Below are 12,541 nucleotides of genomic sequence, written 5' to 3'. Positions count from 1 at the left end.
CTGTTACGTCGGTGTAATACTGCCTCCTAGCGGATCGGGGTGGAGCTTACAACCTACTTTATATTGATCCCCAAGGGGAAATTCAGGTATCCAGTAGCAGAATAGCAACAGACAGCATAGCATGCATAATAGTATAAACATAGAGTACTGAAAATAAAAAGCAGATTAATATAAGTACAGGATGGACTTTAGGTGCTGGGTGGGAAAAAAACTGCTGCAGGAAGCTGAGGGCCAGCATCAGATGGCACCCAGTAGATATGAGAAGATAACAACATCAAAAGACATATTATTTTGAAAATAATATAAATAATGATGATTTGCATTTGCACATAAAACATTAACAAATGCACATGTTAACTGTCCCATAAAAATAAATATATATACATATAGATATTATTGCATTTGCAGTTGACCTCAACCTTTAGCTTGCTTGTCATTAAACCTGTTTAAACTTTGTGTGTGTGGTTGCAGGGTGTGCCTACTATCTGACATTAGTGCTTAACATGTTGTGTTTTCAGTCAGCTTTAAAGGAGAAACAGTGAATGTTAACAACAAAAATATAGACAAATATGCTGAACCTGTTTCAGCAGAACACTGGGTCACTCAGGCAGACGTATGGGCAGGGCTGCAGGGGAGAACATGAGAATAGTAAAGTCGCTGGAGGAAGCAGCGGGGAATTTTCCCCTTAGCTCAGGGAAGATGGTCACAAAAGGAGAGTATCACTCAGGTGAAGCAGTACAGTGAGGCCACAGAAGAAGAAGAAGAAGAAGCTCAGGAACCAAACAGAGCACCATCATGGCTGTGGCGGCTCTTCTCATCTCTTTACACATCACACTTTATGTTGCAGGATTGGAAAATGTTTCTGGGATGGAGAGCAGCATGGCAGCAGCTGCTGCTCCAGGAGATATCATCATTGGAGGAATCTTTGCCTTTCATGAAGGTGTAGACAGAAGCAACCAGTCCTTCAAACCTCAGGTGCAGCCATGTACCAGGTGAGATCCCCTAACAGGATATTCAAGGTTTCTGTTCCTTCTGTAATATTCTTAATGAAGGCACACAGCCATGATTTTCTTGATAAGATAACATAGGGTTATTGGTTTCAGGAAAGGCATTAATGTGTTAAAGCAGCATCAAACATTTACTAGAACAGAGCAAAATAAGCACGAGCTGGAAAAAGGTTCACTAAAATGTTTCTGAGCTGCAACTTCGAAAGTTAAGAATGAGGTATGAGAACTCCTTGTTACTATTTAACTAAGAAGGGGGAAGAGGTAAGATATGATAAAAAGATAAGACATAACATAAGGAAAGGGACGATACAATAAGTTATAACAGGATACATCACAATATGTCATGATGTTACGATACGTTACATTACAGTATGATTTGTTATGATGTATTATATTGTACTCCATTGTTATGATACGATACAATATGCACCACATGTTGTGATATGATATGTTACGATACCTTATGATATGAGACAATGTGATAGTAGCGGTTTATATTGTTCCAGCAGCAGTGACTTGAGTGCAGTCTGTATTTAATCCGGTGTATCACACCTGTTGTTTCCCACAGGTTGGAAGAAAAAGGTTTGCCGAGAGCCCTGGCTATGATCAATGCCATAGAGGTGATAAATAAATCCCCTCTGATGAGCGATGTTAACATCACACTGGGCTATCGGATCCTGGACACCTGTTTCGATGTGAGCACCGCTCTGAGGGCGACGGCAGCCCTCACCCAGCAAGCTGACCAAGAAGACGGACCTCGGCCAGTCATGGCTGTTATAGGCAGCTCTTCCTCTGAATTGTCCATTGTCATCGCCAGACAGCTGACTCTGAAGATGATCCCTCAAGTAAGTGGTGATGACCACTGGTTGTTGACTGACATCCTCCCTGCTCACATGGCATGTGGTGTTCTACAGGGTTCAATCCTTGGTCTCTCATCTGGATTCACCTTCAGAGGCTTTCAGTAAAACACAGAAGTTCTAAAATGTTCTCGCTGTCTTCAAAACGCCTTCTAAACTAACACTGCTGCTACATTTCTCTACAGATCAGTTTTTCAGCCTCTGCTGTCATCCTGAGTGACAAGAGCCGCTTCCCTGCCTTCATGAGGACCATTCCTAACGACCAGCATCAGACAGCCGCCATGGTCAGTCTACTCAGCGCCTACAGCTGGACCTGGGTGGGGATAATCATCACAGATGGAGATTACGGCAGATCAGCCCTGGACCATTTTCTCACCCATGCTTCTGAGAAGGGGATCTGTGTGGCCTTCAAACACACCCTGCCTGATTCTGTCACCTATCAGGATGTCTCCTCTGCCATCACAGTGGCTGCTAAAACCATCCTCAAGACTCCCAAAGCGCGGGTCATTGTGTCATTCACACGCTCGGCTCACATGACATACCTGTACAAGGAGCTTCAGACTCAAACAGAGGGACACAACATGGCGTCAGCAAGAAGAGTCTGGGTGGCCAGCGACAACTGGTCAACCTCTAGTGCTGCAATAGGACAACTTTCTCTGGACGACATAGGACACATTGTGGGCTTCACCTTCAAAAGGGGAGACTTGACTTCATTCAACGAGTACCTGAGCAGGCTGGAAGCAGCTAAGGAAGACTACACGGCTACAAACCCCTTCCTGAAGGACTTCTACGAACATCTAAATTACACCAAAGGTTCTGCAGACACAGAGCAGGGATCTACTGCTGTGAACATCCTCAGAAAGTACATGAACCCTGGCACTGTTTTTAGTACAGAGATGGCAGTCAGTGCCATCGCTCGGGCTGTGGCGTCTATTTGCCGAAGTAGAGACTGCAAAACACCTGGCTCAGTGCAACCCTGGCAGGTACTCTCCTGTGAGATAGTGTTTCTATGCTATCTGTAGATGTGAAGGAGGATCAGGGCTGCTGTATATTCTCAGAAGACAAAAGTCAGACTTCTGAAATAACACTAATAACAAATTGGAACATGTCCTGCAGGTTCTGGAAGCTCTGTGGATGGAGGAGTTCACTCTTAGAGGAAAGAGCTACAAGTTTGACAGAAACGGAGACATCAACCAGGGCTACGACGTGATCATGTGGAGCCAGAATGAAAGCCACATCCACGTCCATGATGTTGTGGCCGAGTATCACCTGCACAACAACAGCTTTACCCACACCGACCACAGCAGCACCAAAACATTCAAGGGACTTCAGGTAGGTCCTCCTTCAGCAGGGTGCAGAAGAACAACAATAATAATTGAGTAGTGACTGATCTGCTTTCCTCATCAGGGCATCATCTCAAAATGCTCTACCAGCTGCGTCCCTGGAGAGTTCAAGAAAACTGCTGAAGGACAACACACCTGCTGCTATGAGTGCATGAACTGCACAGAGAACTACTACTCTAATGACACAGGTAACACACACAGACACACACCTGTCACCGCTTCAGGTTTTAAATCTTTTAGCCACTGAGCCTTCTGAAACAAACCCAGGGTTCTTCAACTTTTAGCGTCACTGGTGAAACACGTTTTAGCGTGATAACCACTGCTATATGAGCCCTTGTGTGATTCTGATCTTTCAGATATGGACCAGTGTTTGAGCTGTAACATGAACACAGAGTGGTCTGCTGAGGGCAGCTCCACCTGCATCCCCAAAGTCCTGGTCTTCTTCTCATGGCAGGACAGCTTTGCTGTGGTGCTGCTGACCTTCTCCACCCTGGGCATCCTCCTCACTCTGCTGGTGTCGGCTCTGTTTCTGCACCAGTGTGACACTCCTGTAGTGAGGGCTGCAGGGGGGCCGTTGAGCCAGGTCATCCTGTTCTCCCTGGTCGTCAGTTATGTAAGTGCCATGCTGTTTGTAGGCCAACCCAATAGTTTCCAGTGTAAGGCTCGGCAGGTGCTCTATGGGATCAGCTTCACTCTGTGTGTTTCCTGCATCCTGGTCAAGACCTTGAAGATCCTGCTGGCCTTTCAGTTTGACCCTGCACTCCAGGAGTTCCTGCGGCGGCTCTTCCAGCCCTTTGTGATCATCAGCATCTGTGTGGCCCTACAGGTAGCAACCTGCATCTGCTGGTTGATCCTCAAAAGTCCATCTGATCACATCACCATCAACTCTACCACTCTGCTGAGTGCCTGTGATGAGGGCTCATATTTGGCCTTTGGGGTGATGCTGGGCTACATCGCTGTCCTGGCCTTTGTGTGTTTCATCTGTGCCTTCAAAGGACGAAAACTACCTCAGCAGTACAACGATTCAAGGTTCATCACCTTCAGCATGCTGCTGTACCTCATCTCCTGGCTGCTCTTCATTCCTGTCTATGTCACCACCACAGGAGTGTACCTCCCAGCTGTGGAGATGGTGGTCATTCTCATCTCCAACTACGGCATCCTCAGCTGTCACTTCTTCCCTAAGTGCTACATCATCCTTTGGAAGAAAGAGCAGAACACTGAGACCGCCTTCATAAATGGTCTGCGCGAATATTCCAACACAAATTCAGTCCCTCAGTCTAAAGATTCAGAGTTACATGAGCAGTCCAGTCCTTCAGCTCACTCTGTGCCTACAGCTAATCCTTCCAGCCCTGCAGTGCTAACACACGGTGGAAACACAACCAGCAGCACACAGTTGCAAAGACGTTCAGCAACACTGCACTGCCTCAGGAGAAGAATCAGCATTTAGACTGCTATAGTTTAAAACAGCACACACTGAACTCAATCTGTTTATCAAAGAGCTTCAAGTTTGAACAACTCTGTCAAGATTAGAGTTCTGAAGGACCCAAATATCCAACTAAGGCTTTATTAACATAACGCCAAAAATCCCTCAAGAAGGTCTAAACTGATGAAATACAAAACCAACAGAAGACCAACAAATACACACTAAAGAGTCAAAAACTCTTAACAACCAAGATGAAGAACATGAGGTGGGTGCAGGGAACACAGGTAATCCAAGAGGGCACATGGGACAGGTAGAATAACAGGAGAAAAATCAGACAAAGTGACAAAGACCAAGGGGAGGACACGAGTTATGTAATCATTGTTCATATTCATCCTTTCAGTAGGATTTCTGTCTTTAAGTGGATGTCAATAAACACCTAAACAGACGAAGACTCAGTCAAGCGTGGCCAAGACAGAAAAGTGTGAAAATACATGTAAACCCACATAATCTGTTTCTACATTGACTTATCTATGAGACAGAACCATTAAGCAACACACAGGATCCATGAAAATAACATTTAAGACAAAGGGTTAGAGGAAACAAAATAAAGAAACCAGCAAGAAATGTAAACAGCCTCAGGTTATGCTACTTATTGAGTTTCATCCGCACTGAAATTCCCCAGCTCTGAACCCGTCAGTCTGGTTGTGGAGCAAAATATAGACGTTAGATCACAACAGCTCACTCCATCAATACCCCCGTTATCTTGGGAACTGTGATTTACCAGAAAGAGTAGCACTCTGGAGACGAGACATACAACAACAACAATAAACCTGGGTTGTAGGCTTTTGCACAAAAGGAGGGGTGTGTCTGCTGTAAACAGGAGAACACTGCTGTGGACGATGCACGCTACATCAGATTTTCAGGATAAACATGGTTTTATGAACCTCATATTTTGAAACTTTTCTAGTGTATTCAACACCATCCATCCTCTGGCTCATGTAGATGGGGGCGCATACCACCTTCAAGTCAAACACAGACCCTAACTTCTAGACATCGACATTTTCCTGAAGGGATCAATATAGTTTAACTCATCTATACATCTGATACACAGTTACTGATCAGAACAAAGTGATTCCTTCCTCTCTTGAAGGTCCCTACAGGACAAAGGTCAGAAACTCAAACTCAAAGAAACAATGAGCTGCTTTTGAACAGTTCAATGGACATGTGCTGCCCCCTGTTGGTCAGGAGTGTGTCTGATGCCACTATGAAACTGACAAATGACAGCATCCTCATGCAACATCCAAAATCCGTACAAAAGGTGCGTAACAACGCTAAAAGTATAACTGAGCAGGCACCAGACAAAGCACCTAAATATCATATCACATAAAAACATACTTTCTGTAAGTTTCTTTATTGAAAACCCTTCTTTCACTTGAGAGTTATCTAACAAACACCCACAGGCAGTGTAGAGTCACCAGTTAACCTAACAAGCACGTCTTTAGAATGTGGGAGGAAGCCGGAGTACCCGGAGAGAACCCACGCAGGCACAGGGAGAACATGCAAACTCCACACAGAGAGGCCCCAGCTGGAACCTTCTGGCTATAAGGCGACAGTGCTAACCACTGCACCACCGTGCTGCCCTTCTTTGGAAATATTCTGATCATTGAAATTTGAACAAAAACAGCATCTTCTGACAGACAGATACACGAGCAGGATGGCGGCATTTGAATAAATGTATTGTTTTTATTCTAAAAGCAAAATATTTCCAGTCAACTCAAGTCAACAGTAAATCTGACAAACTGCAACTTTCCTGAAGAACAAAACAAAACCCACTCCCACCATGATGACAATGTGCAGGGTTTGTATCCAACAGATCGATTTATTAACTCTTGTTACACAACACAAGAGTGTGCAACCCCACACAGAGGAGCCAGGCAATCTGTGCAGACAGCCTGATCACTGTGGCTGCATACAGTCATCCCCTGCTGTACACAGACTGTTAAAGTTTTAACACACAGTTTCTACTGAGCGCCACAAGAACACAGCAAATGAACTCCCAAACAGGGAAAAAAACAAAAACACTACCAAAAAAAAAAAGTTAACCATCATACAAACCAGGATTAGAAAACTATACATGATTGAATGTGCTTAATGTAATTTCTGCATTACAAATATTTTCCATTTCACATAAATATAGATTGATTTTTATGTTTTGTTCACCACCACTTAATTAAAAAATAAAATTAAAAATAAAGGTTCAAAGAGACAAAACAAAACCTGTCAGAGTGCATAAAGAAGAAGCAGTGATGGACTGGAAACACTACAACTGCACATCACACCTCTCCCCTCAGCCAATTAAATACTTTCTTTACATGTGTATATATAATATACAAAACTGTCCGAGTCACCCAACAGATCCTGTCACGCAGCGGAAATGATTGCAGGCAAGTAAATATTTGTCACACTGACAAAAACCTCATGTAACTAGCATTTCAACGGTTGCATCATGTAACGGCACATGTTCTGCCCTGATGGAAAAAAAAAAACTTTTAAAACACTACGTGAGCAGCCAACATGGTCACACACACACACACACACTTCACACTGTTGGCTGGTTACATCATGCAGGAAGCAGATGCCTTCAGTCAGAGCTGAGAGCAGCTCGAAGAAGACAAATAAATAAAAGATGAGTCTTCAGGTGCTCTTCAAGAAACCCAGAGAGTGTGTGCAGTTGCATCAGTGTGGTAAAGACAGAAATCAATGCTGTGTTCATTTAGGGCTTTTCTTTCCCTCTCTCTCTTTCTGTTTGAAGACTGAAGAGGTAGATTCACATTCAAAAAGGGATATGATGCTATTTGGATTATTTAGAATGATAAAAATAATATCACAGGAAGCCAAAGGAACATCATGAAGTAGCACTAAAAAAAAAAGAGGACTCTTCCTTTAACATGAGTTGGCTTTCCACGGCATAGACATCTCATCAGAGCCCTCCGTTCAGGCTCTTAAAGTTTCAAACAGCATCAAGGAGCCGGGCTCACATTTCAGCGCCGAGTTCATAGATCTATCTCTGAAGGCATAGTAGAATCAAAGGTCTGAGTAGGAGCTGAACCCAGCACAGACAAGACAAGGTCCCAGGAGAGTATGCAGGCCAGAAGGCAGCCGTCTCTGGCCGAGGTTAATGGATCAAGACTACGAAAAAGGACCATAGACGTGAGGCGGGGGATTAGAGCTGAAAACCCTCCATGGGACCTTCCTGCTGCTGGAAGACGAACTGGCCTTGGTTCTGGTCTACCTGCGGAGCCAGGCTGGCATCCTCTTCCTCCACGCCAAAGTAGTGTTCAATTAGGTCAAAGGCCTTCTGGTAGATCTCCTGGTTCTCGTGGCTCTGCAGGAACTCGATCTTGTCCAGGCCTGCAGGGCACATACACACCTCATGTTATTAATGAACCACAACTACACAAACTTTCAGATTGTCCATGACTGCAACATCCAACTAAATCAAAGCCTAAAATGTGATACACCCTCACAACCTTTATTCAACAACAAAGTGTTTGCACTGACAGAATTCTGTAAAATAACCAAACCATTCTGCACTAGGAAGCCACGATGGACTCACATGTGACCAGCAGTCTTTCTACAGCTGTGTTGAGGCTATGAAAACGTCAAACCTGTGTCGATATATTGCGAACACATTAGATTATCCCCTCAGTGTAAGGGCGCCTGCATACCGTAGGCCTCCTCGATGAGGGCGCAGTACGGGTTGATGCCTGTTCCGTTCTGTTTGGCCTCCTGCTCTCCCAGTCTGAGAATGTTCTCCAGACCGTTGAGTGACACCTGCACAATCTTGGAATCCATCACTGTCAGCAGGTCACACATGGGTTTAATGGTATTCAGGGACACCAGATACCTGTTCACACAGGGGTTAATCCAATAGGATGTCAACATATTTGTAATACAGCACCCATGTAAATATGATTTAGTTGTTTATTAGCAGTTTTATGGCAGATAAAACTATGTCAGTGTACCTGATCTGTGCTGGTGTCCCCCCAGATGTGGCGTTAGTAATAGCCCACGCTGCCTCCTTCCTCGTACGGAACTCGGCCTTCTGAAGAATCTCGATCAGCACGGGGAAGATGTTGGCGTCAATCACATTCTGGGAAAGAGGTTAAACTTCTGTGAGCAGCATGATACAGCAGCTGTTTGTGTTACTGCAGAGAATCCATGTGAATCGGCCTTTACCTGAATCTGAGCTCTGTTTCCTGCTGTGATGTTGGACACAGTCCAGCACGCCTCCTTCTTGATGGACTCCTTAGGACTGCTGAGGAGGTGCAGTAAACACGGCAGTGCTGAACAGTTCAAGATTACCTGAGATGACACACATACAAAAAAAAAGGGGGGGGGCAAGATTTACATTTAGATGTAAATGATAAAGAAATAAAAAGGAAGCAGCGTGTGATGTTAGTCATGGCAGCGCTACCTGAGTCTGGATGTCATCTCCTGTTACGATGTTGCCCACTGCACGTAAAGCAGGAGAAACAACCTTATAGTCACTGTGCCTGTAAAAAAAACAGGAAGTCACCATTTAGACACGTGTGCAGTGCTGCTGCGTCCACATTTCTTATTATAATCTGGTCCGTTTTAACTCTGATGACTCAGTTCTTACATAAGCAGCTCCACCAGTCTGCGGCAGACCCCGGAATCAATGACCGTCTGGATCTTCTCGTTAGGGCCATCGGACAGATAAGACAGAGCCCAGCAAGCATCAGCCAGCACATCTGGATCACTGCTGAATAGAAGCCTGGACAGTACACTGAGACAAGGCGACACCTGGGACAATAACCACGAAGACATGGAGACCGTTTAAGCAAAGCTAATGAACAGTTCAAGCGTCATTATAAAAACGTTTCATATTCTTACCTTGGCAAAGTCTGGCGGTGGGTTCTTCCCTCGGCACAGGTTGGACAGAGCCCACACAGCATTGCGGGTTGTTGTGAGGCGGTTGGATTTAGCGAGTAGTCTGGACAGGACGAATCAGGGTTCAGTTCTTACCATGATTAAAAGATTCCGACTCAAAGGTGGACAGAGAGAGGACACTTACTGCTGTAGAGACGGCAGGATGCCACAGTTCAGCACGTAGTCTCTGCACTCAGCATTATCTCCTGCTATGTTCCCCAAAGCCCACACTGCCTGAAATACAACACACAGGATTCAACTACTGCACACACTGCAGAGCGACAACAGACAGAGGACGGGAGCAGCAGCAATTTCTTCAGGATAGGAGAATGGCCTGGTCAGATAAATTAATAGTACACATAACACAACGAGAAAGAGAAACACAATCATTTCAATCAAAATATTTATAGCTGTTAAATAAAATCGCAGACTCTCACCTGCTCTTGGACATCCTCGTATTCAGAGTTAAGCAGCTCAATGAAAATGGGAACAGCCCCTGTTTCTATCACCACCTTGGTGTGCAGGAAGGTACCAGAGGCGATGTTGGTTAGTGCCCAGGCTGCCTCGAACTGTTAAACACACACAAACGCACACATTTACACTGATTACAAATCTACCAGCCAATAAGAACATTTGATGTGTATTGAACCGATAAATTACTCTGACTGATACACGTTATTCTGGGCTGCAGAATCTGAAATGTACTGAGGTCTCTCATATTCAATTCTGGCTCCTGCTCACTTCACACAGTAATGTTTCCCTGCATGCTTCCACAGCTGTAGCTGTTATCTGATCATGAAAATGACCAGAATGACCTGCTAATCATAGCGGCATGTAAACAGGCACTGTGCTGTGTTGTAAGGCTCTCACCTGCAGGGTGCAGTTTTCACTCCTCTTCAAGAACTCCACAAAACGATTCACAACGCCCGGAGTGGAAATGACCTCGTCTATGGGTGGGTTGGGCTCTGGACAGAAGCAACAAGACATAAAGCGAGCAGCAGTCTTGTGATGAGGCTGTGGAGGATGCCTTCTCAAATATCAGATGACATAAATGATGTAAACAAACAAACAAACCTTTGGACAGTAACTTTCTGAATTTCTGTGTAGCAATCAGCTGTTGGTCTGCATCTTCAGAGAAAATCATCTCAATCATATCTGGTGTTATGACTCCATCCTGCACAGATTCAACGGAACCATGATCAGAGCTGAGTGTAACCAGGCACAATTACAGAAATACAACAGATCGTGGAACACTGACCCCTGAGAGTGGCACTGTGGAGCTGATGTCTGGATCCTGGATGGGACCTTCCAGCATCGATTCATCAGTTGAAGGTACACATACGTTTCTCCTTTTGAACAGCTGTGGGCATTTAAGCACACCAATTGATGACATTTAACTCACACTGTGCAATAATTTCTGTTAGTCCAGCTGCAGGCATGCTGTAAAAACATTTAGTGAACATACTGCATTTTTTTCCAGGGTAAAGTGGGACCATGTTTACCTGCTCCTCTCTTTTCTGTTTACGTAGCTGAATTCCTTCCTCTTCCCGCCTTCGACGCATCTCCTGAGGATTCAAAGCTTTGTTCTTATAGCTCTTCATCCTGTAGTTGTCTTTCCCTGGACTCGCCATCGTGTTGAAGATCTTCTTTAAATACACATTTCACAGTTCCACCAATTAAATTGAGGCATCACATGTGACGTGCAGCTACCAACACGGATGGAGAACACCTGTACTGTTTCACTACTTGGCTGTACTTACGTATGCAGACAAACTTTAGTATTTAAAACTATAACCTCTGCTTTTGTCTTAAAGCATTGTACGCTTTAATAACCTTTTTTAGACTAAATCTGGCTAAAGTACTGCCATCTGTGAGCGCAGACACAAAGTGAAATGTGTTGTATTTACATGACACTGTCACCCTAGTGCAGACTGGAAGGGTTAAACCCTCATGGGATTAACACAAAATAAGAGAGCATCTGACTAAGAAATAAAAGTGCACTGTTATTCATTGAAGTTCACGTGATTAGCACATTCTCAAAAGGCTTAGAGAGAATCAGATTTGAGCTCAGCCAGCGCAGAAGACCGGTGCCTCGGTCTGAAACAAAGCCTGTGAAGCAGCGGACACCCACTAAAGCAGATGGTGCCATATTTGGCTCTCCACCCATACTGATGTCAATCTCACGCTGTATTCAGGAAGTAGCAGCCGTTCGCGCAGTGCAAGTTTATCCATCGCTCAACATTCCAATCAAAGGGTGGGGACAATACAAACAACACCAATGATAACGTATTTGAACAGCGACCCGGCGTTTAAGTGTCAACGATACCAAAGTTATACGATGCCAGAAAAAAAACGACATTCTTACACTTTAATAAACAGTTCGTTTTCCGTATATATATATATATATATATATATATATATATATAGCAGCAGAGTATTTATCAATAACCCATAGAGGGGAAAGCTAAAGCTAAATCTGAAAACTAGTTAGCCGGTCAAGCTAATGCTGCACTGCTAGCACTTGCACACAACAAAGTAAGACCTAGTTTGAACCTCCACGAACGCCAAATGCACAAACTATTCCAATTCACAGCACTTCATTGTATTTTTAGTCACGATTTCTCTGTATAAGAGGTTGTTTAGTTTTAACCCTATTCTTACTACCCAGTCGTTAAACTAGCTTCCCGGCTACTAAGTGTTAGCTCATGCTGCGTTGCCTCCGATATTTCAGGTATAACTTCAGCTCCGGTGACAACACCTGGTCCCAGAAACACACGTAAATGTATCCGATAACACCTCGTTCAAAATATAATGTACCTGTAAATGCGTGTGAGTTTGATAACTCCAACTTCTGCTGCTCCCCCCTCAATTTCTCAGACCAAAATGGCGTCCCACTAAAACCTTCCCGGCAAACCCTTCGCGTCAACAACACCTTACGTCAGTTCCGTCAACTGACTG

At 44.4% G+C, this 12,541-nt stretch overlaps 2 protein-coding genes across 2 annotated transcripts; one reads left to right on the top strand and one right to left on the bottom strand.

The window, feature by feature from the left end:
- Window positions 1-699: 699 nt before the first annotated feature.
- On the top strand, window positions 700-4,654 carry LOC114448327 (G-protein coupled receptor family C group 6 member A-like). Its single transcript, XM_028425228.1, has 7 exons — window positions 700-727; window positions 848-992; window positions 1,576-1,852; window positions 2,050-2,847; window positions 2,981-3,196; window positions 3,272-3,395; window positions 3,564-4,654. Exons 1-7 carry the CDS (start codon window positions 700-702, stop codon window positions 4,652-4,654), a joined length of 2,679 nt encoding a protein of 892 aa, XP_028281029.1.
- Window positions 4,655-6,489: 1,835 nt separating this feature from the next.
- kpna5 (karyopherin alpha 5 (importin alpha 6)) lies at window positions 6,490-12,522 on the bottom strand. Its single transcript, XM_028426039.1, has 14 exons — window positions 12,401-12,522; window positions 11,086-11,229; window positions 10,842-10,943; window positions 10,658-10,757; window positions 10,454-10,548; window positions 10,021-10,152; window positions 9,729-9,817; window positions 9,548-9,647; window positions 9,294-9,457; window positions 9,108-9,186; window positions 8,870-8,995; window positions 8,656-8,783; window positions 8,359-8,537; window positions 6,490-8,041 (listed from the first exon to the last, which is right to left on the bottom strand). The coding sequence occupies exons 2-14, from the start codon at window positions 11,212-11,214 to the stop codon at window positions 7,854-7,856; spliced, it is 1,611 nt and encodes a 536-aa protein (XP_028281840.1). The 5' UTR covers window positions 11,215-11,229; window positions 12,401-12,522; the 3' UTR covers window positions 6,490-7,853.
- Between the last annotated feature and the right edge of the window lie 19 nt (window positions 12,523-12,541).

The sequence above is a fragment of the Parambassis ranga genome, chromosome 16 (assembly GCF_900634625.1).
Source record: "Parambassis ranga chromosome 16, fParRan2.1, whole genome shotgun sequence".
NCBI classification, from domain to species: Eukaryota; Metazoa; Chordata; class Actinopteri; family Ambassidae; genus Parambassis; species Parambassis ranga.
This window is presented reverse-complemented; position numbering and strand designations above follow the sequence as displayed.